The sequence below is a fragment of the Propithecus coquereli genome, unplaced genomic scaffold (assembly GCF_000956105.1).
Source record: "Propithecus coquereli isolate 6110/MARCELLA unplaced genomic scaffold, Pcoq_1.0 Scaffold75, whole genome shotgun sequence".
In the NCBI taxonomy this organism is placed as follows: domain Eukaryota; kingdom Metazoa; phylum Chordata; class Mammalia; order Primates; family Indriidae; genus Propithecus; species Propithecus coquereli.
The window spans coordinates 1356499-1382766 of record NW_012153618.1 but is presented as its reverse complement, the minus strand read 5'-3'; the positions used below and the strand labels follow the sequence as shown (position 1 = coordinate 1382766).

The 26268-nt window shown below is 49.8% G+C and overlaps 2 protein-coding genes across 3 annotated transcripts in view; one reads left to right on the top strand and one right to left on the bottom strand.

Annotated features, from left to right (window-relative positions):
* AGAP3 (ArfGAP with GTPase domain, ankyrin repeat and PH domain 3) overlaps positions 1-5358 on the top strand; it is a 56376-nt gene extending 51018 nt beyond the window's left edge. The window contains exons 13-18 of one of the 2 annotated variants that reach the window (XM_012662099.1): positions 991-1128; positions 2891-3045; positions 3143-3233; positions 3377-3599; positions 4275-4530; positions 4670-5358. In XM_012662099.1, coding sequence (XP_012517553.1) covers positions 991-1128; positions 2891-3045; positions 3143-3233; positions 3377-3599; positions 4275-4530; positions 4670-4876 — 1070 coding nt within the window. In that variant the 3' untranslated portion in view covers positions 4877-5358. The remainder of the gene's footprint in view (positions 1-990; positions 1129-2890; positions 3046-3142; positions 3234-3376; positions 3600-4274; positions 4531-4669) is intronic. The other variant, XM_012662100.1, reaches the window with a different exon arrangement.
* A 3163-nt stretch (positions 5359-8521) lies between these two features.
* On the bottom strand, positions 8522-25675 carry GBX1 (gastrulation brain homeobox 1). Its single transcript, XM_012662098.1, has 2 exons — positions 25138-25675; positions 8522-9063 (listed from the first exon to the last, which is right to left on the bottom strand). Exons 1-2 carry the CDS (start codon positions 25673-25675, stop codon positions 8522-8524), a joined length of 1080 nt encoding a protein of 359 aa, XP_012517552.1.
* Between the last annotated feature and the right edge of the window lie 593 nt (positions 25676-26268).

Genomic DNA, 26268 nt, shown 5'->3' with positions numbered 1-26268 from the left:
CTTTCACCCCAGTGCCGACCTTTTGGCCACAGACCCTGTCAGCAGTTCGAGGGCCAGGAAGGGAAGGGACAGTCTCCTTACGGTGAAGGTGTAAAGACAGGGAGGAGACCCAGGGCGCCCCACTGCCCCCTGGTAGGCCGGGGGGGGGGTATCCCGTGGTCCCACTGCTGCCCCAGCCGAGGCACATTCACCACATTCTCCTTCTCCCTGAGATGCCTCCCAGAGACCTCCCCCACCCCCCACCCCTTCAGTAGCCACGCTCCCACCCACCCGGCCGCCTCTGGGCTCTGGAGCAGCCCTGAGGAGCTGGGTGATCCCAGCACAGGGCGTCTCTGCCCCCAGCCTGGCCCAAGCCCACGCCCACCTGGGGGAAGTGAGGATGGAGGGCATGAGAAGGGAGCCGGGGGCCCTTGCCTGGGGTCACTGGTCCAGGGCCTGTGCTGGCCTTAGTGAGCCCCTCTGCTGAGTCTGGAAGGGGGAAGGCAGGGAGGGAGGGAGCGTGTCTGCCTCTAATGAAGTTTGACATTTAGTGGTGAGCGCCGGGCGGGGTGTGGGAGACAGAGCTTGATTAGCGCGCTCTAATTGACAGTAATTAGGCAGCTCCCTGATTGTTTCTAATTCTGCTATTAATTGTGAGGAGCGGGGAGTGTGATTGAGGATAAATTTGGTGCGGAGCTGCTGGGGCTTCAGCTCCCTGTGAGTTCCCCGGGCTGCCTTCCACCCTCCAGGCTGCAGAGGCAGTCTCCTCCCTTCGCCTTCCTCCTGCTCGAAGTTTCCTGCTCACTCTCCACGTTTTCCTCCATGGCTGGGGAGCTTTGGGACTGGGAAGCCTGGGCAGACCCCTCGCCTGGAGGGAGGGTGTCCGTCTGGCTGGCCCAGGTGTGGCCCAGCTACAGTTGTCAGGACCGGTCCTCTCCTCCCTGTGCTCTGGGCCTCCCCCGCTCCTCCGCCTCCCCTCTTCCCACACTTCTCCCACTCTCCCCTCACCAGCCAGTGGCCCAGCTGAGGTGCTCAGTTCCAGCCCCAAGCTGGAGCCTCCCCCATCTCCCCACTCCAACCGGAAGAAGCACCGGCGGAAAAAGAGCAGCGGGACCCCCCGACCAGACGGCCCCAGCAGTGCTGCTGAAGGTTAGGGGGCCCCAGAGGGGAATGGGCACAGGAGGTGGGCAGTGGGACTTGGGGACAGTACTCTAAAGGTAACACCCTTTTCTCTGTATTAGACGGATTAGGCACTTTCTAGTAGTAATTTCTAATAAAGGTAGTTCCCTAACTTCTTTTGATGATCTAGACCCAGAATCTTACGAAAGTTCTTTTTTTCTGCTGAAACCCTTTCTGTTGAAATGTGAGCTGCTTTTATTCTTAAAGAAGGTAAAAGACAGCAGGCTAGTACTGCAATAGCTCTGCCAAGACGTGTGGGGCAGGACCTATGTTTTCTGTGTCTCTTGTGTCATCCGAGTTTAATGAGCGCTGGATACCTAGTAGGTGCTTAATACGTGTGTACAGACTGGCTAAGTCTCCCCTTAGTCTTCCTTAGGCTAAGGAATTCAGCTCCTTAAACATCCTGCCGTACGACCTTTCTCATAATCTTTTACTAATTATAGCGCTGCTCCTCTCATTTTCCCCAAAGTATGTTCAAAATCTCCCTCTTCTCAGTGATTGGAGTCTCTTTGCTCCCAAATAAGTTTAATTTCTGTAGACTCAGAATTTCTCATTCTGCTCTAATTGTCAGGGTTAGGGGCATGGGTCAGGTGAGCGGAAATCAGCTTTTCCAGCCAGCCTGTGACACGGTGCTGCTTAGCGTTTACGGAACAGGGTGTCCACTGTGGTCCAGGGGACTGAGTCCCCCCGCGATCATGGAGATCGTGTGGCTCAGAGGCTGTAGTTATAAGTGAGGTGGGCGCAGCAGTGGTGCCTGGGGCAGGCAGAGGCGCCAGTCCTGTCTATGTGAGAGGGTGGTCCTGTCAGGGGGCCCTGAGAGCAGGAGCCAGCAGAGGAAGACTTCCAGGGGATGCTGGTGTCATTGAGGTGAGGCTGCCCAGGGCCAAGATGCAGTGAGGACTTACAAGCAGGGCTGGCCTTGGCCAAAGGTGTGGCTCACCCTGGAGCCCCCCCACAGGTACCTGTGCTGTCTCTCCAGCCTTGGTGACACAGTCACACTGCTCATGAGGAGTGTTCACCATGGGGCAGTGACCATTGGAATGAGACTCGTGTGGCTGTGGCTGTCTTCCAGGGGCCTGGGGCAGCAGAGCTGGGAGGGGCTTCACCACACTGCTCAGGGTAGCAGTCCAGCCCCCAGTGCTTGTTACTGCAGATGCCCGCGGTCCCCGACTGCTCGCATACTCCTGGAGAAAACCTCTCCTCCTCTCCCCCATGCACTTGCCCTTCCTGCCTGTCTATGCCAGGGTGGTGGGGGAGGGGCCCAGCTCCCAGGAGCCCCACGCTGACGCCGTCAGGAATATTGGGTTTAATGAGCTGCAAAATGAGGCGGCTGCAGCTGACATATACGGATGGTGCCCACACCCGCCTCCCCGCCCCCTCCCAGCGTTTGCCTCCTAGCACCCGTCGCATCCTTCTCCAGACGCTCGGCTCTTCTCTCCCCAGGAAGCACCTCTCTCTGGCTTCAGACCCATTCCTGCCAGTGCCAGGGATGTCAAGACCTGTGTCCCCCATCTTTTTACCCCAGGCTCCACAGGTGGTTAGGAGTGAGGTTTGAGGGCTCACACTAGTCTTACAAGTTTACTCTGCGTCTCCCTTGAGAGCGTGGCCTGTGAGGCAGGGTGGGCAGATCCGGGGCAGGACGACTGCCAGGGAAGCCAGGCAGGGAGTGGAGTTGTGGCGCTGGGCGTGCGTGTCGGCCAGGAGCCTTGAAGGCGTGACCTCCCCTCCGCAGAGGCAGAGGAGTCGTTTGAGTTTGTGGTGGTGTCCCTCACCGGGCAGACCTGGCACTTCGAGGCCTCGACGGCGGAGGAGCGGGAGCTGTGGGTGCAGAGCGTGCAGGCCCAGATCCTCGCCAGCCTGCAGGGCTGCCGCAGCGCCAAGGACAAGGTTGGCACGGGGAGGTGGGGTGCACGTGGAGCACCTGGCTGGGATGGGACTGCAAGAGGCCTCGTGACTGACCCTTGTCTCTCCCGCCACGTGGCAGACTCGACTGGGGAACCAGAACGCGGCCCTGGCTGTGCAGGCCGTCCGCACCGTTCGTGGCAACAGCTTCTGCATTGACTGCGACGCGCCCAGTGAGTGCTGAGGCTGGGAGGTGGGGAGCCCAGAGAAAGCTTTGCAGGCACCAAGAGGCGGGGAGGATGCAGGGAGGAGGACTCTCCTAGTTGTCCCACTTCTCTGGTTGCCGCCGCTGTACTGCTTTCCTCTCCTCGCCTAGACCCGGACTGGGCCAGCCTGAACCTGGGCGCCCTGATGTGCATTGAGTGCTCAGGGATCCACCGACACCTGGGGGCCCACCTGTCCCGGGTCCGCTCCCTGGACCTTGACGACTGGCCACCTGAGCTGCTGGCTGTTATGACCGCGATGGGCAATGCCCTGGCGAACAGCGTCTGGGAGGGGGCCCTGGACGGCTACGCAAAGCCAGGGCCTGAAGCATGCAGGTGAGTGGATGGGGCCCTGAAGCTGGCCAGGAAGGGAGGGGACATCCGGGGCTCCCAGCATGGGGAAGACTGCCGTGGCTGTGACAGTGTGAGAAGGGTTAAAACTAGCGGTTGCTCTGCTTGGCAGTTGGCCCCTTGGGGGTACCCCTCCCCCTCTGGTGCCTGTCACTCAGGCGCCTCACAACAACGGGCCCTTTCTGAGCCGTTATCAGCAGGTCAGGGGGCCAGCAGGAGGCGCATGCGCAGGGCCCCTATCACGGTGTGGTGCGGAGCGCCCTGGCCGCACACTGAGATGCGGAGAATGGGCGGTAGATAGGGTAGTGCCTGGCCCCCAGCGCGGGCCCCCACCCGCTTTGTTCCAGCACTGCCAGTCGGAGAGAGTTCAGACGGCCAGATAAGCTGCCACCCGGGCCTGCCTGGAGTCATCCTGCCCTCTCAGCCCCCACATCGCTGCTGCCCCAAGGGTCCTCCCTTCAGTGTCCCTTCCTTTCAGCGTCTCTTGCCTGCCTTACGTTATCCGTATGCCCTGGGGTTTCTTAAGCTTGTTTTCTCTCTGCTCCGTCTTACGTTCTCTGTTTCTTCCTCATCCCCCGTTTCCTGTCCTGACCACCCCCTGCCCCACCTGTTGGCTTGCTGTCCTGCCTCGCTCACGCCTGGATGGACCTGTGGCTGCAGAGAGGAGAAGGAGCGCTGGATACGGGCCAAGTACGAGCAGAAGCTCTTCCTGGCCCCGCTGCCGAGCTCTGATGTGCCGCTGGGGCAGCAGCTGCTCCGGGCGGTGGTGGAGGATGACCTGCGGCTGCTGGTGATGCTTCTGGCACATGGGTCCAAGGAGGAGGTGAACGAGACCTATGGGGACGGGGACGGGCGGACGGCTCTGCATCTCTCCAGTGCCATGGCCAACGTTGTCTTCACACAGCTGCTCATCTGGGTAAGTCGAGGCACCTCGGACCTACCCTGATCTCGCCCTTACTCTAGCCCTTTGAAAGCTACCTCTCTGTTTCCTCCCCCAAAACTGGTATCTTTCCTCCCATGTCACGCCAATGGTGAAAATGTGCTTTCTCCTGCAGTATGGGGTGGACGTGAGGAGCCGGGATGCCCGGGGCCTGACCCCGCTGGCCTATGCCCGCCGGGCCGGCAGCCAGGAGTGTGCAGACATCTTGATCCAGCACGGCTGCCCCGGCGAGGGCTGTGGCTTAGCGCCTACCCCCAACAGAGAGCCTGCCAACGGCACCAATCCCTCTGCCGAGCTGCACCGCAGTCCCAGCCTCCTATAAGGCCCAGGAAAAGGACAGAGGGGCCAGAAGGACCCATGGCCAGGGGATCCTCCTCTCTGCAGGCACAGGAAGAAACAGACACAGAGACAGAGAAGCAGCAACATGCAGAGGAAGAAGGAGAGGCAATTAGAGAGGAAAGTCAAAGGGATCCAAGGAGAGTTTTGGGATTTGAACTGCAGCAGAGAGAGGGAGTGAGGTATTTAGCCCTCTGCCTGAAGGTGCCATTGAAAAGGGACAGGACCCTTTGGAGGTGCCTGTGAGGAGAGGGGAGCAGGACCTCTCCCTCCTCCAGATCCCTTCCTCCTGCCGCCAGCACCCGCAAGCCTTCATCCTAAAGTTGGGACGGGGTACAGGTTGGGGGTGCTGGATGGGAGAGACGGGGTGATCTGTGAGTCCTATGTAAACTTTGTACATTGGAATATTTATGTTTGTGTACATAATTGGTGTGTATGATGAGCCAATAAACCAGACTGTGTGTGTGGCCTTGTCCTGTTATATTGCTGCCCTTCCAAGAATACCCCACATCTCTACTTCCTTGTCCCTTTCTTGTCATTTTTTGCTGCCTGTGTTCTAAGACTTTCTTCCCTCTTAGCCTGGGCCTCCTACTTGTGTCGATTCCCTCTAGCCTCCCCGGGCAGAGGCACACAGCAAGTCCTGGCACGAGGAGACAGCGCTCCTGGCTTCCCCCTGGTGCCTCCTTCCCCTCTCACTTTCCACCTGCAGGAAGTTTCCAGCTAGTCTCTTTATTGTCACCAACATTGTCCCTGGTAACCTCATGCCCACCCTATGCTGGCTAGTGAGGGCATAAGCATTGTCCCCTTTCCTCTGAGTCTGGGGACCCGCCCCACAGCCAGATGTACAGAGAGATACTTGAGTCAATAAACGGGAGAAGAACGTCAAGGAGGCCACCAGATGGATGAGTGGCAGCACTTCTCTCAGGATGGCCGTGTGACAGTGGAGAAGGACTCGTGCCCAGGCTTTGCTTGTGAGGAAAGGGTAGGAGGTAGGTCACTGACACCAGAACAGCCACCTTAACTCCTATCGACATGTCGCCAAGCCAAGCTAGGGGTAGGTTCTAGAGCCCCTGCTTTTCCTTCTGACTATCCCTTGGTTATTCTAGAAAGAAGACCTGGGGGAAACCCCTCTCTCTTTTAGCTCTTAAAGGATGAGACATCATTACTACATTAGGGTCCTGCTCTCTGAGGAGTCTGTTGCTACCTCATTCCTGGAGCCACATTGCTGGTGGCCCTTGTTTTCTCAAACACCTCAAGTACATGTTAGGTGTGGTGGGCTCGTGCTCCGTGCATGGGCACCTGCCTACATGTAGGGAAATAACCAAGTAACACTATTCAGAGAGGAAACCAGATTTTATTTTCTTGGTCCAGAGCCCCTTTTGCAAGGCTGATAAGACCTTACATATAGATTAGGGCAGAATAGACACAGGGCCATGGGTTCCTGGGCTCAGGATACTAGCAATAATCACCCCCAGGGTCCCTACGGAAAACAAGCTGGTTGGGAAGGCTAGATACTGCTTGGTACTGTTTAGGAGGCTTCATGGGTAGTGCAAGAAAAAATGGTGGATCAGGCCTTGATTTGGGCTGCTGCTCTCCAGCCTTCCTGCCCAGGTGCTCACTCACCCTCCACCACCGGGTCATGGAGCCACAGAGCCTCTGCTCCAGCCCCACCAAAGGGACAATAGCTTCTGTGATCTTCCACCTCTGCCTGGCTTATCTCCTAAAAAGAATCTTACCCTGTAGTAGGTTCCCTGTGTGGCCTGAGTCTAAAGGTATCAGAGTAAACTTAGCTTTGATGTAGACCAGGCTGAGAAAGGGACTACGTATTTTCAGTCTAATTCCTAAGCCCTCCTGAAATTTAGCCATGGAACAGAAGTGCTTGGATCTGTGCTGTCCCAGCTGCAGGACTGTGGTACCGTTAATGGCCAGTCCCAGCTCCTGGCTGCCTACTGTCTGGCTGCCAAAACTAGCTGGGAGAAGTGAACCGCCAAGGAAAGGTGGTCTCAGTCTCATGGTGAGAGGTGTTCAACACTGTTAGAGTGAAGGAGACATTGATGAATCTGCCATTCCAGGAATCAGGAATAGCCAGAAATTTGTCCTCTAAGGAGGGTGAGGAGGCAGGCCAGGTATTTGACCGAGCTGAACTTCTCTTCTTTCCCTGACCCTAATACCTTAATTTCCTAAGTTTCTTTGCCATGTTCATAGCCTACCTATTTTTCTTCTTGATGGTTCTGTTCTCTATCTAGCTCCTCTCCCAAATCAATACAGGTCATGTTTTTTCTCAGGAAGCCCAGTTACCAGGATACCAACTTCAACTGGTTTCTGTAATAATCCCGTTTACCCAATGTCTGTGCAGATGCATCTGTGGAGCCCGGCTCCCTGTGTTTACTCTGTCCACTAATACGGTTCCCTAATTTGCTCACAGAATAGAATGCCAATCCCTACCTGTGATTTCTGCAGCCTCCCCCACAGTACACACTCTTGTACAACCATCGCAGATTCATCTCTGTCCCATCCGCTTTGCAGTGGCCTCCCTCAGCTGATCTTGTTCCGTAACAGAAGAGCTTTTGCTATCCCAAGCTTCAAAAATGGTGCAATGGGGAGGAGAGACCACAGTTAATACCGTTAAAAACAGAACACTGGAAACGGGTCTTTTTCCCTAGGCCCTTGCATCTGGAATTCAAAGGGTGGCAGAGATAGACTAAGCTTCTGTGTCTTCTGCATAGAAAACAATTTATTACTGAGCTCACAGGTGACATGAGTGAGACCCCCACACCCTGCCCAAGTCACTGACAGCACCTCTACCTAGTTAGACAGCTTGGACACACCGCAGCTAAACCCAGGATCAAATGCTCCATTGCCCTTCATAATACAAAAGGGAGTGAATCTCTACCCTGAAGTCTGCCAACTCTTCCAAAGAGGAGAAAGCAAAAATGAAGGAGCTTGCCTGTTTAGTGGGTAGAGGGAAGAGAAGCAGCATGTTGGGAGCACGTGGTGTGGCAGTGAGCAGTCCCGAGTGGAGAAGCACAGGATGGAGGTAGGTAGTTCACATGGGGGGCGCTGGGAACCTGAACAATTTCTACGGAGGCCAGTGACAGTTCCATTCCATTTCTTTTGTAAAGGAGGCAAGATGGTACCCACCCCAAAGGAGCAGGATGGAATGAACTCTGGCTGAGGACCAAGGACACAACTTTCCCAATCTCTCTTAGGGGTGCAGACAGACAGAGACAGATAGCTCCATATATACAAACTTTACACAAAATAAATAAGGAGCTGCCATCTGCTTGGCTAGGTATGGTCCTGGATTCCTCCCCTTGGCAGCAGCTGTTCCAGGGCATTAGCCATGGAACCTTCAGGCCCCAGGCATCATAACCCTCCCCTCCCCAGGAGTCCACCTTGGTTCTCACAGCTCCTCAACAGTTAGAACCCGAGCCCCTCTACCCTGCAGCCCCTAGTCCTGAAGGTGTCTGGAACAGGCTCAGGGCCAAGTCCCCACATCTCAGGTTCCTGGAGGAGTACACCAAGGGCTAGGTTAATTGCCAACTAGCCCCTCTGGTCCACAGAACCCTGACTCAGTCTCACAGCAGCTCAGGCACAGATCCATTGCCTTCCTAAGTCCTTGGGCGCCCATTCAGGGCCGGGCCCCCTGCTCCATTTGTTGGTGCTGGCTCCGCACAGCAAACCTGTTGACATGCACGGGTATGGGCACGACAATCTTGGGGTTTCTTACAGGCTCCCCAGAACGGCTGCTCACGTTGCCAGCTTTGATGCGCTTCCACTTGGCCCGTCGATTCTGAAACCAGATCTTGACCTGCACCTCACTGAGCTTAAGGGCGTGGGCGATCTGGGAACGCTCTGTCAAGCTCAGGTACTTCTTGCAATGAAACTCCTTCTCCAATTCCAAAAGCTGCTCGCTGGTAAACGCTGTGCGGCGCCGTCGGCTTTTCCCCCCAGGAGCTGTGACCCCTGCTGCCACCGGTGCCCCCTCCTCAGTTCCAGTCCCCAGGCTTCCCTTTAGCTTCGGTTTAGGTCCCAGAAGAGCCCCCGGGCCCCCTGCAGAACTGTCCAGGAAACCGTCGTCCTCGCTGTCACCGCCCGAGCCCTCTTCCTCCTGTTCGCTGCCTGCTGGGTCTCCCGCTGGTGCCTCATCTGAGCTGTACACCTTCCCCTCTGCTGTGGGGGGCGAGAGACCAATGGAGGGGGAGGGAGAAGCAAGGAAAGGACAGACGGTTTGGAGGAGGCGCAAGGAACCATGGCCAGGAGTGGGGGTGGGGGACAGCAGGGAAAGATGCAGATGTGGAGAGATGGGGAGGAGAGGAGACAGAAGGGTCATACATCCAAGGTGGAGAACGGGGAAGGGGTTTAGGGAAGACAAAGAAACGGGAAGAAAGGTATTAACCAGCACAGATTTCACTACGGAAACGTGGGGGAGGCAATAAGGGTATGGACAATGACACCTCAACTTTCCCACCACCCCATCTCATTCTCCTGACCCACCATCTCCCCAGCTTTCTCCAAACCCAGAGACCAAGGGCCCAATGTCCCACTTGGACACCACCCCTCCCAAGCCAGACCTCGCAGTCTCAGGTCCCAGAATGGAGCAGTGTCGGACCTGGCTTAAGTTCCTTCCAGAGCACTATTGTGGGAAGGAGTGAAGGAGAACTGACCTTCGCAGGATAGATGGGGAGATGAGGGCTGTTGGCCTTTGTTATTCCCCGAGGAGTCCTCATCTGGCCCAGCTAGCAAGAGCCATCCCAGGACCTCTATTCTTTCTTCTCTTTTCCCTCTTCACTAGATCTAGAATCACAGAATCTCACTTCCAGATGGCCTTCAAGGTCATATGATCTGTCCCCCGACCCTGCCCCCAAATTTGGGTCCAAGAAATGTTATCAGAGGAGCTGGGAGTCAGAGGTTTCCTCACCAGCCCCATTCCCAATTCTCCTTAACCAGACACCCAGCCTGGAATGGGAGTCCCGGATATGTGGCACCTTGTCCATGGCCAGATTTTTCTCCCAGTTACTTAGGCCTCCTGACCCCCTTTCAATCAATATCCTTAATTTGAAAATGACATCATCTGTTTCCCACCTTCCTTCTTTCCTGGCCAAGGCTGCCTGAGCAGCACAAACAGCTGCTTTCTGCTCAAGTTCAGAATCCTGAGGGCCCTGAACTTGATGTCCCCTGGGAGGACTGGAAGGAATATGGGAGGAGGAGGAGGAGGAAAAATACAGAGAAGGAAATGGTGAAAAAGAAATTTTGACTCAGTAGATTAATGATTATTTGTAATCACAGGCATATAAACATTTTAATCTGCACCTAATTCTAAAATTTAATTCAACCATTGGTTTTAATCTTCTTATCCACTGACATATTTTATCGGAACTCCAAATAATGCATTACAAATGTTTTCAGTGTTTGAGTTTTACAAACTCCCCTGTTTTCTGCCCAAAGGACCAAACAACAGTGAAATAACAGAAAGTCAAAAGACAACCGACCAATAGGAAAGAGAACAGAGAAAATGGATAATCTGTAAACTAAATAGTTAGCTGTTTCCAAGAGAGTTCAGCGTGTAAAGGCAGGAGGCCTTCATAAACATCTGCAGGAGCCAATCTGTGTCTACCAAGCATGCACGTACGTGCGTAAGCACACTTGGAGGTTGAGAGTAGAACTCAAACTAAATTCAGGGCACAGCGAAATGCTTTACAAGAGAAAGAGGGTATGTGTGTGACCGTGGATAGAATGAACGCCTCCCCGCCCCATTTTCCAGAGCCTTCCCTTTCCCCTCACTGATGCAGTCCACACCTGTTCCTTTCCTCACTGACATTTTCTTCTGTGGCCAGAATTCTCAGCCCCTGTCCACATCACCCACCTTCATCTAAGTCAGCCTCAAACCTCAAGGGTGTCTTCATCCCTCCCCTTTTCTTCCTCTTGTGCTTCCTTCTTCATCTAAGCCCGAGTGGCATGCCCAGTGTAGGCTCACCCGGTCTTCCCATGTTGCGCCTACTCATTGCTTTTCACCGGCAAATGGTGTTGTTCTCTCTTTAACAGCTTGCACAAGTTGCCCTGGTGCCCAGCGCCAAGCCCTGTGTGGATAAGTACCATCCACTACCTGCAGATGATACATCCTCATGATACCGCTCACCATCCTGTGCTTTCTCCCTCATCCCATCCCTAGCCATATCCATTTTGTTTTCTGTAAGGTTTACATCCTTGGTTTCCTCCTTCATTTCATCAAGGGCTTGTCCCCACACTATTTTCTGTTTCTACAGAACTTAACATGTCCCAAACTGAACTTCGGACAGATCAGCTTTTCCTCATCTCTACCCACATCTTCATCTCAGTTAACAGTAACTCTGGCTTCCGTGTGTTCAAACCAAACCTTGATGCCACGCTTCACTCCTCTCTCTCACAACCCATGTCCAATTCACATGCGAATCCTGCTAGTGCTGATGCCTTTACAATATACCCGGAGCCCGACGCCTTCTCGCCACCTCCTCTGCTACCCGTTAGTCCACGTCAGCACCATCTCCGACCTGGTTCACTGACACCTTCTCTGAGCTGCTTTCCCAGCTCTGCCCTTACCACGCCCCCTGCCCACTTTTCTTCCCTCTGTTTGGAATACTATACTCTTCACCTAGATCTTTGCTCTGGCTCGTTCCCTACCTCCTTCAGGTTTTTATTTTATCAACGAGAACTTCTCTGATCATCCTTTTAAAATGATCCTTTTAAACACCCCCCATATTCCCTAAGTCCCTTCTCTGATCTATGCGTTACTATAGCACATGCCGCCAATTTTATGCATTTATTTTATTGGCTGGCTCTTCCTACTAGAATATAAGCTTAATGAAGGTAGGAGTTTTAAATATTTTCAATTCACTGTATATCTTCAGCACCTTGAAAATTAACTGCACAGAGTGGGCACTCAATAAATACTTGTTGACTAAATAAAAGAAACTATTTCCAAGCACTGTGTGTGTGTGCTCTCCCTCCCTCTCCCTCTTTCCTTCCTTTCTGGTCCCTTCCTTTCCCAAGGCTCTCCTAAGATGTTCCCCAAAACCCTACCCTACTGCAGCTCCAGTGCCCATAAGACCTCTTCCCCATGAATATTATCCTACCCACTTTTCAGAACCCCTCAGATCTCACATTAGCTGGCAAGGAACCCACACACAGTGGAAATCTACGGGATCTTAGAATTCTACAGGGTGGTAAAAGAAATTAAGGACAATTACAATACCATTACTAAAGCCTCTAATTTTTAAAACATAGAGGTAAATAATAACAGAAAGAATAACAAAAGCTTGTAAAACAGCTCAATATTACAATATTTTAAACAGTGCTAAAAAAGCAGAAACCACATTTCAGGGCTTGAAGGATGAAATCATTTAGTACAGTTCCAAGCACCCAGGGGGTGTCCAATAAATCTAAATTGATGGTGATTGAGCTGAGGCTCCCAGGTTCCTGGATCTGGCAGGACCCTCCTGAGATCGTATCATCCATCCCTCTGTCTTCAGACAGATCCATAAAATCAAGCCCACGTGAGCTAGCCACCCTCAGTGCTGCTTTTAAAGCCATTCAAGGAGCCTAGGTTCACAGCCTCTCTTGGTTACTTGATCCCGGTGGGATGCTGAGTGGCAGGGGCAAGATTTTCTTTCTGAGCCTTCATAATCATGACATTGAGGACTCTGATAAGCAACTCTTGGAACAAAATGGGGGTGGGGCAATAGAAAAAAGAGGGGAAAGTACAGCCATATGCCTCAGAGGAAAGCGACTTGGACAATGAGTGAGATGGACAAGGAGTGGGAAAAAGAAGGCAAGGCCAGAGCAGGCAGAAAGAGTGGGGCAAGAGAGAAGCGGGGTAGAGAAGTGGCAGAAGAATTAAATGATGAGTCAGAGAAAACAAAATGGCCGAAAAGTTTACAGAAGGGAAAGAGAAAACAGGAAAAAAAACCAGGCGAAAGAAAGCAAAAGGTGCTTTTTAAAACACATGCCTACCTGCCTTTCCCCTGCCCCTGGAATATTGATGCATTTGGAGCGAAGCTCTCTGCTGCCCCAACAGAAGGAGCACTACAGAACGCAACAGCCAAAGTGATAGGGACCAGGAAGGGGAACAGGAGGAGCAAAACAGTAGTGTGAGCCTTTACAATGCAGCAATCCCAAAACAGTTTACTATTTTCTCATGAATTAGCTAAGAAATAAATACAAAATATTTTCTTTTATCCAATTTATAATGAATCTTAATGGTAAAAATAAACAAAATAAAAATTACATGTAAAAATTTGTTATTGACTAAAAATTGAAAGAAGCAAATCTTCCCCCCCCTCCCCAGAGACAGGGTCCCCCTCTGTCATCCAGGCTAAAGTGCAGTGGCACAATCACAGCTCACTGCAACCTCCAACTCCCAGGCTCAAGCGATCCCCCTGCCTCAGCCTACAGGCAATGACCACCCACGCCTGGCAAATTTTTAAATTTTTTGTAGTGATGGGGTCTCGCTATGGGTCTTGAATTCCTGGCCTCAAACGATCCTCCCGCCTCAGGCTCCCAAAGTGCTGGGATTACAGGTGTGAGCTACCACGCCCGGTGCAAATCTTTTTAATAAAATTCCTATTTGTAAAATTTGATTTAGAATAATTAGACTTGGTAAATATAATGTCTACATAAGTAAATTTCCAACTGCAGAGACTATAATTGGTTGATATGAGCAAAAATACTTGATAAACAAGATTTCATTAAAAGTTTTACATGGACAATAATGATTCTGATGAGAATACGTTCAGCAAAATGAAAATGTTTAAATTGGAAAAAATGTGACTGTGCTAGGTAGGCAGGCCAAACAGACAGAAAGGTTCCGTCTTTTGTGTATGAGAATGATATTATCAGTAATAAAAAGAGTATATTGAGTTTCTACCTTGCTCCCTATGGGTAAGTCTAGAGCTTGTTAAAAACGTTTGGCAGGCCAGGGAGAATGGTTGTAGGACAGACCGGTTATTAGGAAACATGCAGAGTTCATGTGAATTCTCCTGGTAGATGCTATTATCCTAAGAACCAGAAATCACAAGGTTTGAACCATAAGTTCCCATAGAGTTCATGCTAGGGGCACTGACCCCGCCCCAGAGAACAGCACTCAGGCTCCAGGGGATGTGCTCCCACGCACAGGGCCTTCCTTCTGAGAGGAGGGGAAGCAGCTCTGGAGTCAGAGGGAAGCCCCACCTCGGCAAAGGGCTGGGTCAGGCTGGGGAAGAAATCAAGGGCCGAAGAATCCATGGTAGTTATTCTCCAGTAGCAAGAATACCCAGCACCAGACTCGCACGATCTAGAGGGGAAGTCCTTCAGTCCTTCAGTCACCAAGGATGATGGAGAGCCACCGAGGGAGTGGAGGCCAACTTTAGACACCAGCTACAGAAACTCATCTAGTCCTTGCGCTTCTCCTCATTCATCCAGTTACTGTAGCTCCTGTTCTACTACAGCCTACAGAAAATCAATTGTCTTTACAGAACAGAATTCCCTCCATTCTGACTTCCCTTCCCTCTACTTCAAAAACAGCTACCCTACCACTTCCCCCATCCACTCTCAGGAAAAGTTCCCTCCTGTCCTGCCCTTCCCAGGACAGTGAACCTCTCCCCTGATCTTCCCAGGTCAATTGCTCAGCTCCCCAAATACAGACAGCTCCAACTTGGGTGGGGTCCAGAGGTGGTAAGAAATAGGTCATCCCTCAAAAACAATACATTTGCCATCACTCCCATTTCTAAATCCTCATTTCATCGTCATGCCCAGTTATTTCTCTGTTCTTTTCAGACACAGTACTTTCTCCCGTTGTTTATAACAACCAACTCACTTTCAGTCTGTTTTCACTCATCTCATTAATTTCATGCTACTACATTATGCTACTACTCCTTCCTATAATTTAGGCACGATAGGAACATTCATTTTTACTTTCTCTCTCTCTACTCTTCCCATGACTCCTCAGCATTCTTTACTCCAACTCCACAGAATTTTCTCTACATCACTGCCACCCAGACCCCTCCCAGCTTCACGACAAGTTCGGGGTGATCTCCCACCACTGAGCTCAGAGCTCCTTTCACGGCGTACTAACACTGTCACTGCCAAGAGCACACTTGGATGACCTTTAACTTTTCAAAACATTTTTCTCATTTATTATTTTATCTTCAAGCAACTCACTGAAGTAGAGCAGCTCTATTATTATTAGTAATAAGACAGTTAGCAACCTTATTTTCACGTTAAAAAACACGTAGTTTCAAAAAGATTGTATGCTTTTCCTAAGTCACATAGACAGGGACAGAGCACCATGTCTAGAACCTTGGTCTCCTGTAGCTCCAGTTAATGCTCTATTTTGTCCAGTAAAATATTTTCTTCTCTCCTCCCACTTGAAGTAAAAGCCCTCTCTCTAGATGCTTCATTAGATAAATCGCCTTCTTATCCAATTCCAGTTCATATCTCATCCCTGTCACTTGTCACCACAGAGCTCTAGCCTACTCGTTGATACCCTCCCTTAACATTCTCAGAGAAGAGTCTTAACACTGGCACAGGAGAGGCCTCACTCACCAAACGTCACCTGTCCCGTAACAGGCTCTTTCTGCCATCATCCCCAGGACAAAATTCCTACCACCTCTTTCTCCCACTTTTTTCTGTCCTTACTGATTTGTATGATGTAATGTTACCGGTCAGTGTTCCTTTTATTTAAAACACATATTTTCTGACTTTAAAGATTATATTGCCAAACTATAGAAAGAGTTTTAACACCCGTTTCCTCTAGCTTGTAGTTTACAAGCATCTCCCTCACCCCTCAGTCGTTCCTGTGTCGGAATCAGAACACAGAGCCAGCCTGGCCGAGGGAAGAAACTTCCCGCCGTCTTTCTCTCCCGCCCTCATTGCAGCGCCCTCCAGCACTGCACTCCTAGATCTCTGCCGCCTCGGCCGCTCAGCCAGCCGCGGAGCTGAGTGTGTCCTTGCAGTACTCCTCGCCAGCACTGAAGGGAGCCGAAGGTCCATTCTTTTCCTGCTTTCTGGTTGAGGAGGACATCTGTTTGGGTTGGTTTTTGTCTGCCCAGCGTCCCGTCCCTCTTTAGTTCAGTAATAGCATCCCTTTCCTTTAGGGCACGCCTCTTCCCGTCTACCCAGTATCCCGGGGGACTGTGAATGGCATTTCTCTGCCTTCCTGACCAAGGTGGGCACGTGACCCAGATCTAACCAATGGCAACATGCTATCCTCCTGGGACACGATTCAATCAGTCATCCTAGGGTTTTATATACACTAGAATCCACCGGGGTTCCAACCTGGGATTGTAAAAATTTAGAGCTGCATATGCTTGAGCCCTCTCCTACCTCTCACTAAATGAAGGAAGCTGTCTTAAGGAGAGAATGAGATGAAGACAGAGAGAAGAGCCGGCTGAGAGCGGGAAAGTCCTAACAACAGTTTGCCTTCATGGATCCACTCAGGTATTAATACCTCACAGTTACATGAATCAATACATCCTCATTTTAGCTCAAATTAGAGTTGAGCTACTACTGTCAGTAACAGCCCAAAGAGTTCTAAGTACAATGCTGTAATTAGAAGAGATAATTGGCTGGGCACCATGGCTCATGCCTGTAATCCCAGCACTTTGGGAGGCTGCAGCAGGAGGATCACTTGAGGCCAGGAGTTCAAGACCAGCCCAGGCAACACAGTGAGACCCCCCCCCATCTCTACAAAACAAAATAATAATAAAAAGAGAGACAATAATCATATGACTCCAGGTAAAGTAAACCTCTCCACCTCACTCCCATAACCCTCCCACCCAAAATAATTTTTCCATATTACCTGAAATTTTTCATAACAATACCAGTTAAAATTCTACCAGTTTGAAATTCATTTGGACTTTAAAAATCTCATTAATCCATCAGAGTATGAATTAGTTTAATCCACTGGCTTTGGTCCTAACATCAAATTGAGATCAGACATATATGAGGGAACAGAAATTTTGACGAAGAAAACAGGAGTGGTATTTTTTTTAATGGAGAGGAAGGGAGAACAGGCCCCACTGAGGCACAGGAGAGGGGCTTTGGGCAGCCTTGGGATCAACAGAGGATACCAAAATGCCAGACAGGGAAACTGAAAGGAGGGAGAAAAGGCCAAAGACAAATCTGAAATTTACCCCTATTAGATTCAGCACGATGTTCTTTCCTGGCAGTTCCGTATGATCAGTTCTCAGAATACAGCACGCTCTCTCTCATCACTCCAGAAATATTTGTCCTTATTAGTACACAGTGTCACCTATCCTACGCCATTCCTAGTAAAGAGATCTTTCCCAACTTAATTCCCAGGAAAGCTCCCCACCTATATCCAGTGCCAGGACAAAAAAAATTCCTGGGCACCTATTACTTTCAGGATGCCGTACAAATATCTTTGCATCTAATCCTCAACACTTTGAGGTAAGTGTTACTGCCCTTATTTTACCGGTGACACACAGAGGTTAGTAGTTCACTGTAGAGCACAAAGAAAGAGCAGCACTGGCATCTGTATTCAGCGTTGTCGACCAAAGCCCACGTTCCTCTATTCCACCACATCTTTGTAAATGCTGAATGTACAAAGAGACTGATTTCTAATATCCCCCTATCATAAACACTGTAGCAGATGGAGAAACAATATAGGCCAGGAACTGATTCCACAGCACAACTTTTTTGTCACTGCTTCCCCTCCTCGCCAGGTAAAGTTGGTCACAATTGATCCTCAATCTATCTGGCCTAGGCAAAATCTATTCCTGCCTTTACCAAATGTTTCTCTTTCTCATTTAATATGACAGCTCTACATAGTCATAGCTCAGGTACCACCTTCCCGACGCCAGATGACAAAGCCTTTTCCACCCTAACGTCCAGACCTGATTTCACCTCAAGATGCATAAGTCCAGCCGGCCTTCTCTTCCTCTTCCACAACCACAACTCAGCACTGAAGAGTATAGAATGTCCCCCAGGCCCTTTGCTCAGGATGCCTTTTTTTTTTTTTAAGAAATAATTCATTAATAAAGGTATCCTGATAGATAAAAAAGGGATTGTAGAGCTAGAAGCAACCTTAGAGATCACCTGTTCAAACCCTTAATTTTACTGATGAGGAAGCCAAGACACAGAGAGGTGTGATCGGCCCAGATCACGCAGTTACATACTTGTGGTACCCAGTATGATCCACAGAATGGTTGCCATCCCCTCCAGCACACAGCACTTCTTACCTTCACTCTCAGGACAATGACATTTCCCTCCCTCCGTTGAGATACCTCTGCATCACTTCTCTTCCCACTGCTCCAACACGCAGTTCCCTTTTTCCTTTACTTCCATTATGATACCACCTTCTCTGTAATTCAGTCAGGAAATCTGTCTTCCACTACCCCCAGTTCAGAAGTGTTTTCCTGTTTCTCCCGGTCCTCACTTCTTGAATAGCGCTTTTTGTTCATAATCCAAGTCTCAGAGAGTTCCTGCAGTCCCCCGCTTTTAATACAGATGTTTCTTTTCATCCCTTGAGGACGGTTCCTTTCCCCTCCCTGATGGCCAGTGAAGACGCGGCTACTTATGGTACAGTGCTGTCTCTTCCCACTGCACCTTAATTCGACCCATGTGGGTCACTCTCCCGTCACACCATATCCAAGCAACCCTTCTTCCTCTCACCCTTTCTCCCAATTAGTCCTAGCATATCAATATTTCATCCATATTACTCTAAACTGATCATTTTCTCCCAGCATGATCATATTTGCAATAAAAAATCCCCAGCCTCCTCTACTGCTCCTAATCCAGGCCTCTTGTGGCTGCAGACACCACCTGCATGGAGACCTCTATCCTTTTCATTGGTTCATATGCAAGGTTTCTTCTTTCCTACTCCCAGCATGGTACATTTACCCATCCCTTCTAAATAAAACTTCTCTCCTCTCACCAAACACTTTCCTTCTCATCATTCCTGTTTGAGGCTCTTTCTTCTTGTACATCTACTCCTTTACTTCTCTCCTTTCTCTCTCATTTAATATGATGGCTGTACACAGTCATAGCTCAGGTACCACCTCCCCAATCCCAGATGACAAAGCTTTTTCAACCCTAAAGCCCAGCCCGGATTTCACCTCAAGATCATGTATCCCAGCTGGCCTCTTCTTCCAAATCAGTTTCACTGAAAAGATCCTCCTTTGTCACAATTCCTTTTGGCCCAGTGCAGTGGCTGATGCCTGCAATCCCAGCACCTTGGGAGGCTGAGGTGGAAAGATCACTTGAGCCCAGGAGTTCAAGTCAACAGTGAGCTATGATCACCCACTGTACTCCAGCCTGGGTGATAGAGTGAGACCTTGCTTGTCTCAAAAAAAAAAAAAAAAAAAAATCCTTTTCCCGTTACTTCCAATGCAGAATTCTTGCTTCCTATTATATAGCGTCCTATTGTAACATTTCTCTCAATGCAAAGAACTTTGCTCATAATATTATGTTTCTCCTTCTTTCCAATTAAAATATTTCCCCCTCATTATTCCAATTACTGCCTCTGTCCCATTATTCCCAGTACAGACTATTCAACAGACTATTCATGCCCATCACTCTAAAAATTCTCCTCTTAATCATCTAGAATATGTATCTCCATAATTACATGTGCCACTGCAGAGACCCCTTCTCCCTGCCAGTGCCCCCCACAAGTGTTACCTATGGCACAAGCCATCTCAGCACCCCATTCCAATCCTCTTAACAAAATTTCCCTCTTGTCACTTCTGGGATTTATCTCTGAAACAGGGGTTCTTCACTCTTTTTATGCCCTGAACTCCATTGGTAATCTGATAAAGCCTTCTTGGAATAATGCTTTTAAGTGTACATCTGTATACCAATCATATTAAAATATAGTTTAAAATATTTAAAATTGAATTTGTGATGTTTCTTTATTAATTGATTAAACAAGTTCCCTCCAAAGATTGTAAATTTATATCAATAATCAATGTCTATGCTTTCTATCAGCGACAAAAACCTCACGTACTGCTGAAACTGTTATGATTTTTGGCCTACATTAATAATTAAAGTTAGTACCAAATTTTAGTTAGAAGTTAGTAAAAATAAAGATGCAATTTTTTTCCTACGCATAGTTAACAGATCCCCTGACAAAAGGTCCAAGAAGTTCAGGTTAAGAACCCTAGTTTAAAAACATTGAGACCGGCCGGGCACAGTGGCTCACGCCTGTAATCCTAGCACTCTGGGAGGCCGAGGCGGGTGGATTGTTTGAGCTCAGGAGTTCGAAACCAGCCTGAGGAAGAGCGAGACCCAGTCTCTACTAAAAATAGAAAGAAATTAATTGGACAACTAAAAATATATAGAAAAAAATTAGCCGGGCATGGTGGCACATGCCTGTAGTCCCAGCTACTTGGGAGGCTGAGGCAGAAGGATCGCTTGAGCCCAGGAGTTTGAGGTTGCTGTGAGCTAGGCTGACGCCACGGCACTCTAGCCCAGGCAACACAGTGAGACTCTGTCTCCAAAAAAAAAAAAAAAAAAACATTGAGACCTATGGAATTGAAAGTAATCTGAACCAAAACTTTTGGTCCAGATGAGGAAACCAAAGCCTAGAGAAGTGACACATCTTTGAATCTCCCATAGTGTCTCGAACATACTAAGCTCATAGTAGACATACAATAAATGTTCCCTGAATTTAACTGACTTGTCAAAATTACACAGCTAATGAGTCACAAAGTTGAGACTTGAGCTCATGTGTCACAATTCCTAAATAAATGTTCCTTCAATTATATGAAGTAAATGCAACATTTGCCTTTCTATAAATGTCAACGAAGCAATCATTCTCACTGTACGCACTTCCTCAAAAGTTCTAGAAAAACATACTCTGGGTCTTTATCACTTCCTAAAAAATTCTCCCTCTTGTATCTAACAATACAATCTTTGCTTCTACATCACACTATCACTTTCTATTTTCCTCTCATAAGTAAATATCATGACAGTCATAATAGATACCTATTCAGAAATTGATTAATGGTCATCTAAAATGCTCCCTAGATACAATCAGGTACGTAGCTTACAGCAATCAGTACTTGAATATTGTGCTCCTAGGAAGTTTCCCAGGTCTCCTTGCATAATTTCCGTTATTATTGACAATTCTATTCAGAAATTAGCAAATCCTGTTCTGTTTAGTTTTTTAAAATAACGTTCACTACACTGCCATCTCTCAGGTTTGTCCTGCCATATTCTCTTATCTTCTATATCACCCTCAATGACAAATGTTTTCTCTTCTTCCCCATGCCCAATACTGGCATCTTCTCTCGTGTCAATCTCTCACTATATTTTTATCATCCATCTAACAATTATATATGGAGTATCTACCATCCTTCACTTCCCAAGCTTTCACATTCAGGCAATCCAACCCTTTTCTCCCTGAATGAATCATTGCTCTAGAAACCCCCAATTTCAAGTTTTCTTTTGTATTTCTCCAAACAGACAGCTCTTTTCATCATTCTCGCAGCACACAGCATCCTCCTCACCCATCCTCTCTGTGACGCGTATCTGCACCACATCTTGCCCATGACAAGTGAGCTTTGATCATGCTTAGCCAGGGCTCACACAAACCTTCAGGCACACGAGATTATCTCTGTCCACCCCACCTGAGGCAGAATCCTGTTCTTTCCTAAGAGTTCACTGCTCTCTTCTCTCCATTATTCCTAATACACTGAAGATTCATTATTCCACCCGGATTCAAAGCTCCTTTTCCCCCATCACTTTCACATGACTCTGTTCTTACAACTCTCTAGACCTGTTATGTTGAATATGGTCACCACTATTCACATGAGGCTACGGACCACCCGAAACATGGCTAAGTCCAAATCAAGACGTGCTGGGAGTGTAAAATAACACCGGATTCTGAAGACTTAGTATGAAAAGAGGATATATCTCATAAAGAGTGTTTATACTGATTAATATTGAAATAATATTTTGGACATATTGAGTTAAATAAAATGTGTTATTAAAATTAATTTTACCTGTTTCTATTTACCTTTTTAATATGGCTACTAAAAACTTTTTAATTACATATATGGCTTGCATTATATTTCTACTAGCCAGCACTGCTTTGGGCTCTTCCGTTGATTCATACTTTAATCTTCCCTACCAGTTCAAAATTCTCTCCTCTTTGTTATTCTTACTCAAAGACCTTCCCCCACTAGCCCACTGCTCCCCACGTTCCAAACCTGGAACTCTTTTCAATCTACCATTCTCAATACCTTTCTACCCCATTCCATTATTTCTGTCTACAGTATTTCTTTTCATTTGCTAATACAGCTTCTACCCCTGCCATGAAATCATAATGTAGTTCTGTTTTTTCTTCATCAATTCTAGTAGAGAGTGGTATCTGTCTTAACTCTCAGCAAATTAAAAAAAAAAAAATAGTCCCTGTAATTCCCAACAAAATAAACGGCACTCATCATTCTCCAAATTGGCCTGTATATACTATAATTTCATTGAAAGGGGCTAGTAATTGCGATGCACTAAACAAATGTAAATTCATAATAATTTCAGACCAATGTTGCTCATTTACACCAGGAGAGCAATTTTTCCTCTGTCATCTTGAAGACTGCATTCTTTCTCCAAACTCTTCTAATGGTGAGGTTTCCATTCCGGTTATTCACAGCAGAGAACTCTCTTACTTCACTCCAAATACTTGCATACAATTCCCAAAACAAAATATTTGTTTACCAACCATTTTTAGCAAGGGCCATGTGTCATCGCTTCCAAAACTGATTTTATGTCTAACATGTCTGAAATTGCATTTTCTTTTCTCAGTGATTTCAGGAAAAACTCAAGACTGAGAAGGTAGATGTGAGTGGCTTGGCCAGGAAGAGTTGGGAGAGTTTGTACAGAGAGTGGTGAGAAGCACCGGTCACAAATAAGAGCTCCCATTCATTGTCCTCTGAATGTGCCTTCTGAAGTCTCTCCTCCTTACAACCCTGTCCCAGCCTCCCCACTATAAACCCTTTATGTGTATCTCTTCCCAGTATGAGTGATTACCTTTATTCTAGCACTTTCTCAAAATTCCTCTGTAAGGCCTCTTTCCCATCATTCTGAGCAAAGAAATTCCTTGCCTTTACTCCAAGAACACATGTCTCCTTTTTTGCTTCCAATATTTTCCTCAGATGATGAAGATCTTTTCTTCATCATTTCATATAAATTTCAGTTTCTCATCACTCCCAGTATTGAAAAACCTTTAAAGAAAATTACTCCCAGTGTTTAAATTTGTCCTTCTTCCCCTAGCACTTTTATTTAGCTCCCTCCCAATCCTCTCAGGACAGAATTCACACACACACACACACACACACACACACACACACTCACTCCTGACCTGGTGATATTGTCTGCATGTCATTTAGCTCAGTCCAGAAGTCCCTCTTCCAATAGGGAGCCCTCTCCTCCCTCATATTCTCTTTGGACATTCCCAGTATACAGCTCCTTCCTTGGTCCTTTCCTATATTCTTATCTCTTCGATATTCTCTTCTGTTCTTTCCTTTGCTTATTTCTCTCTCTCAATGTCTGCTTCTATAGCCAATATTCTATCCGCTTCAGAAAAGAGCCCCCATTATACATGTGGGTCAAAAGGGGACCTGAAGGGGTAGCACAAGTTGCTTGTCCTCCTGTGGCTTGGGATATCCCTCTCAGTTCCCCCTTGCTGAGGGGTCTCTCTTTCCCAGGTGTGTCTGGTTATACCTCCAGATCCTGTTGCCTCCAAAGCCATCTCTTTGATGGCCTGCCTTGCTCTCTTTTCTGCCTTAGGACCATCCCATTCTGAAAATCCTACTAATCCTTTCTCCTTAAAATCATCCTGCTGGCTACTCCATCACCACCACTCAGCCCCAGACCCTTTCATCTTGTGGGCATTTTTCCTACCTTCCAGTTGCTGCTCTATCTTTTCCTTAGGATCCTCCTTAGAAGATGCTACTCTGACTTCAGTGATTGGATCCTCCTGGTCCAACCAGGTACAAAAAAGAAAACAGCTGCATTCCCAAAGCCAAAATGCCCAGGGCTAAAGGAGAAAAGAAGAGGAAGACAGGCCCTATGGCAGCCTTCGGGTCTAGAAGAGTGATTAGCCCTTCGGACAATTTCAGGAAGGGCCCATAAACCTATCATCAAGAATTCCTCTTCCTGGCAAAGGACAAAAGGACTCATGCATCTCCTTGTCTCTATTAGTGTCAGCCCCCAGGCCTACTGGGGTCATTTCCACCTGCTAAGCTAGATGCAATGAATGATTAAGCAGAGGCGGATTCATCCTGATGCTAAAGAAGTTTAAGCTTCAGAGCCCCCACACTTGCATGTGGCCCCTATTTTTCTTAAATAGGGCCCACCAAATTGTATAAGCTTTGGGTCTCAGAGCACCTAGATCTGTCTGGATAGAAGAAAGATTTTCTGGCTTCTAGGGTTAAAGACCAATAGGTTGGAAAGGAGAGCTCTAAAGGAATTGACCCTAAACAGGATTGTTTAATACACCCTGTCTCTTTGGAGAGAGCACCCTCCCATGCAGGATCCAGGGCTCTTGAATCATCTCTTAGCTGAATCTTAGCTGGATTCTTGACTTCAGGTCTTTGCGCCACGCCCAACTTAGCCCAGCCTTTAGCCTCTCCCTTGGCCTCCCAGTGGGCAGTGGGCCAGTGGGTGCTAGGACCCCTGCTAGTACCCTTCGGCCCCCTACTCGGTTATTCAAGGCTTAGCTCTAAATCTGCCGATTCAGAAGTGACCTCTGCTACTAAGGTGATGCCATAGTCACCGCTTAAAGATCCTCCCTTTGCCCCTGCATCCAGAGCCCACCCTGCCCTCTGAGTGTCTGGGGTCAATTCAATCTTCTCCTCAGAAGCCAAAACGTGCCCTGCCTTACTGAACTGACAGCTGCTCCAACATACCCTCACCTTGATCCCCCCAGGAATCCACCCTTGTAGCTTCTCTACTCCTGAAAGAGGAGAAAAATGAAGGAATGCTGAAATGGAGCCTGGGCCAAGGCTTGAGGGCTAGGATGCTGGGAGGAAAGGCGCTACTTTGGAAGAGAGTACCGGGAACTCTTCAGTTAGGCTTCAGGCGCTCTGGGGACAGGACAGGGCAGGGGCTCTGGGATCTAGAGACGCTGTGTTTGGAACTGAATTGGAGTCAGAACCTGCGCGCGATCTGGGGGTCTAAGACTCCAGGGCTCCAGGCAGGTGCCGAGATTCCGAGCAGGTTCCCGTCTGGGATTTCCAGGTGAGCGCGCCTCCCGCCCGGCATCCCCGCACTTACCGGGCAGACTCGGGAAAGTCTCTGAGAAGTGCGGAGGCGGGGGCGGCGGCGGCTCTGCCACTTTCTCCCGGGCCGGCAGCAGCTCGTCGGCTTCCAGCCCGCCCTCTGGGCGTCGGCCGCCCGGCTCGGGGTTGTTTCGGGCAGCAGTGGCGGCGGCGGCGGCGGCGGCGGCGGCGAGCTCCGGGGGCCCGTAGAAGGCGTCGGGCGGCTCCGCGAAGCTGGGCAGCGCGGTGGTCAGCGCCACCATCGAGGGCACGGCCTGGCCCAGACCCGCGCAGAAGGTGTTGGTAAGGCGGCCGGCAAAGGAGGCCAGCGGGGCGAGGGGCGGGAGGCCGGCGGACAGCGGCGCAGGGGCCAGCGCCTGCGGCAGCACCAGCGGCCGGTAGGGCATGAACATGGGGTAGCCGGTGTAGACCAAGTGGCCGGAGCGCGGCGGCGGCGGCCCGATCAAGGAGTCGATGGAGAAGGCAGTGCCCGGGCCCCCGCCGCTGGCCCCGCCGCTGCTCCCGGGGGCGCCGCCGCCTCCGGCTCTCTGCATGGTGCCCGGAGCTGCGGCCGCCCCGGGGCGCTCTCCTCCGGGCGCCGCCGTGCGCCCCGCGGCTCGGGCGCCCCGCGCGGACACGCAGGGCTCGCTCCCTGACTCCCGGCCGAGGTGGCGGCGGGGCGCGGGCTCGGCGCAGTGTGGCTCCGGCGCCGCGCTCCCTCTCTCATAAGGAGGGAGGGGGCGGGTGAGCGGGCGGGCTGGGGGTGTCGCCCTCCGGACTCATCCATCTTCCTCAAATTACGCTTCACTTCCTCCCTCCGCCCGCCGCCGCCGCGCCCGGCTCCCGCTCCCTCCGCGGAGCCCGTTCCCAGCGGCCCGGCCGGCCGGCCCGGGACCCCGCCTGCCCCCCGCGGCCCAACCAACTATTATTAATGGAGATTGATGAGGCCGGACACGCCGCTTTGTGAAAGTTTGTGGCCGACGAGAAGGCGGCGGCAGCTGCCGAGCCGGTCCCTTTCCCTCTGCCCAGCCCGCCCTCCACTCAGCCCACCGGCCCAGCTCGGCCCGGCTCCGAGCGCAAGCGGGGGGCGGCCCAGGCCGGACGGGGCGCGGGGCGGCAGGCAAGGAGGGCACACCAGGAGTGGAGG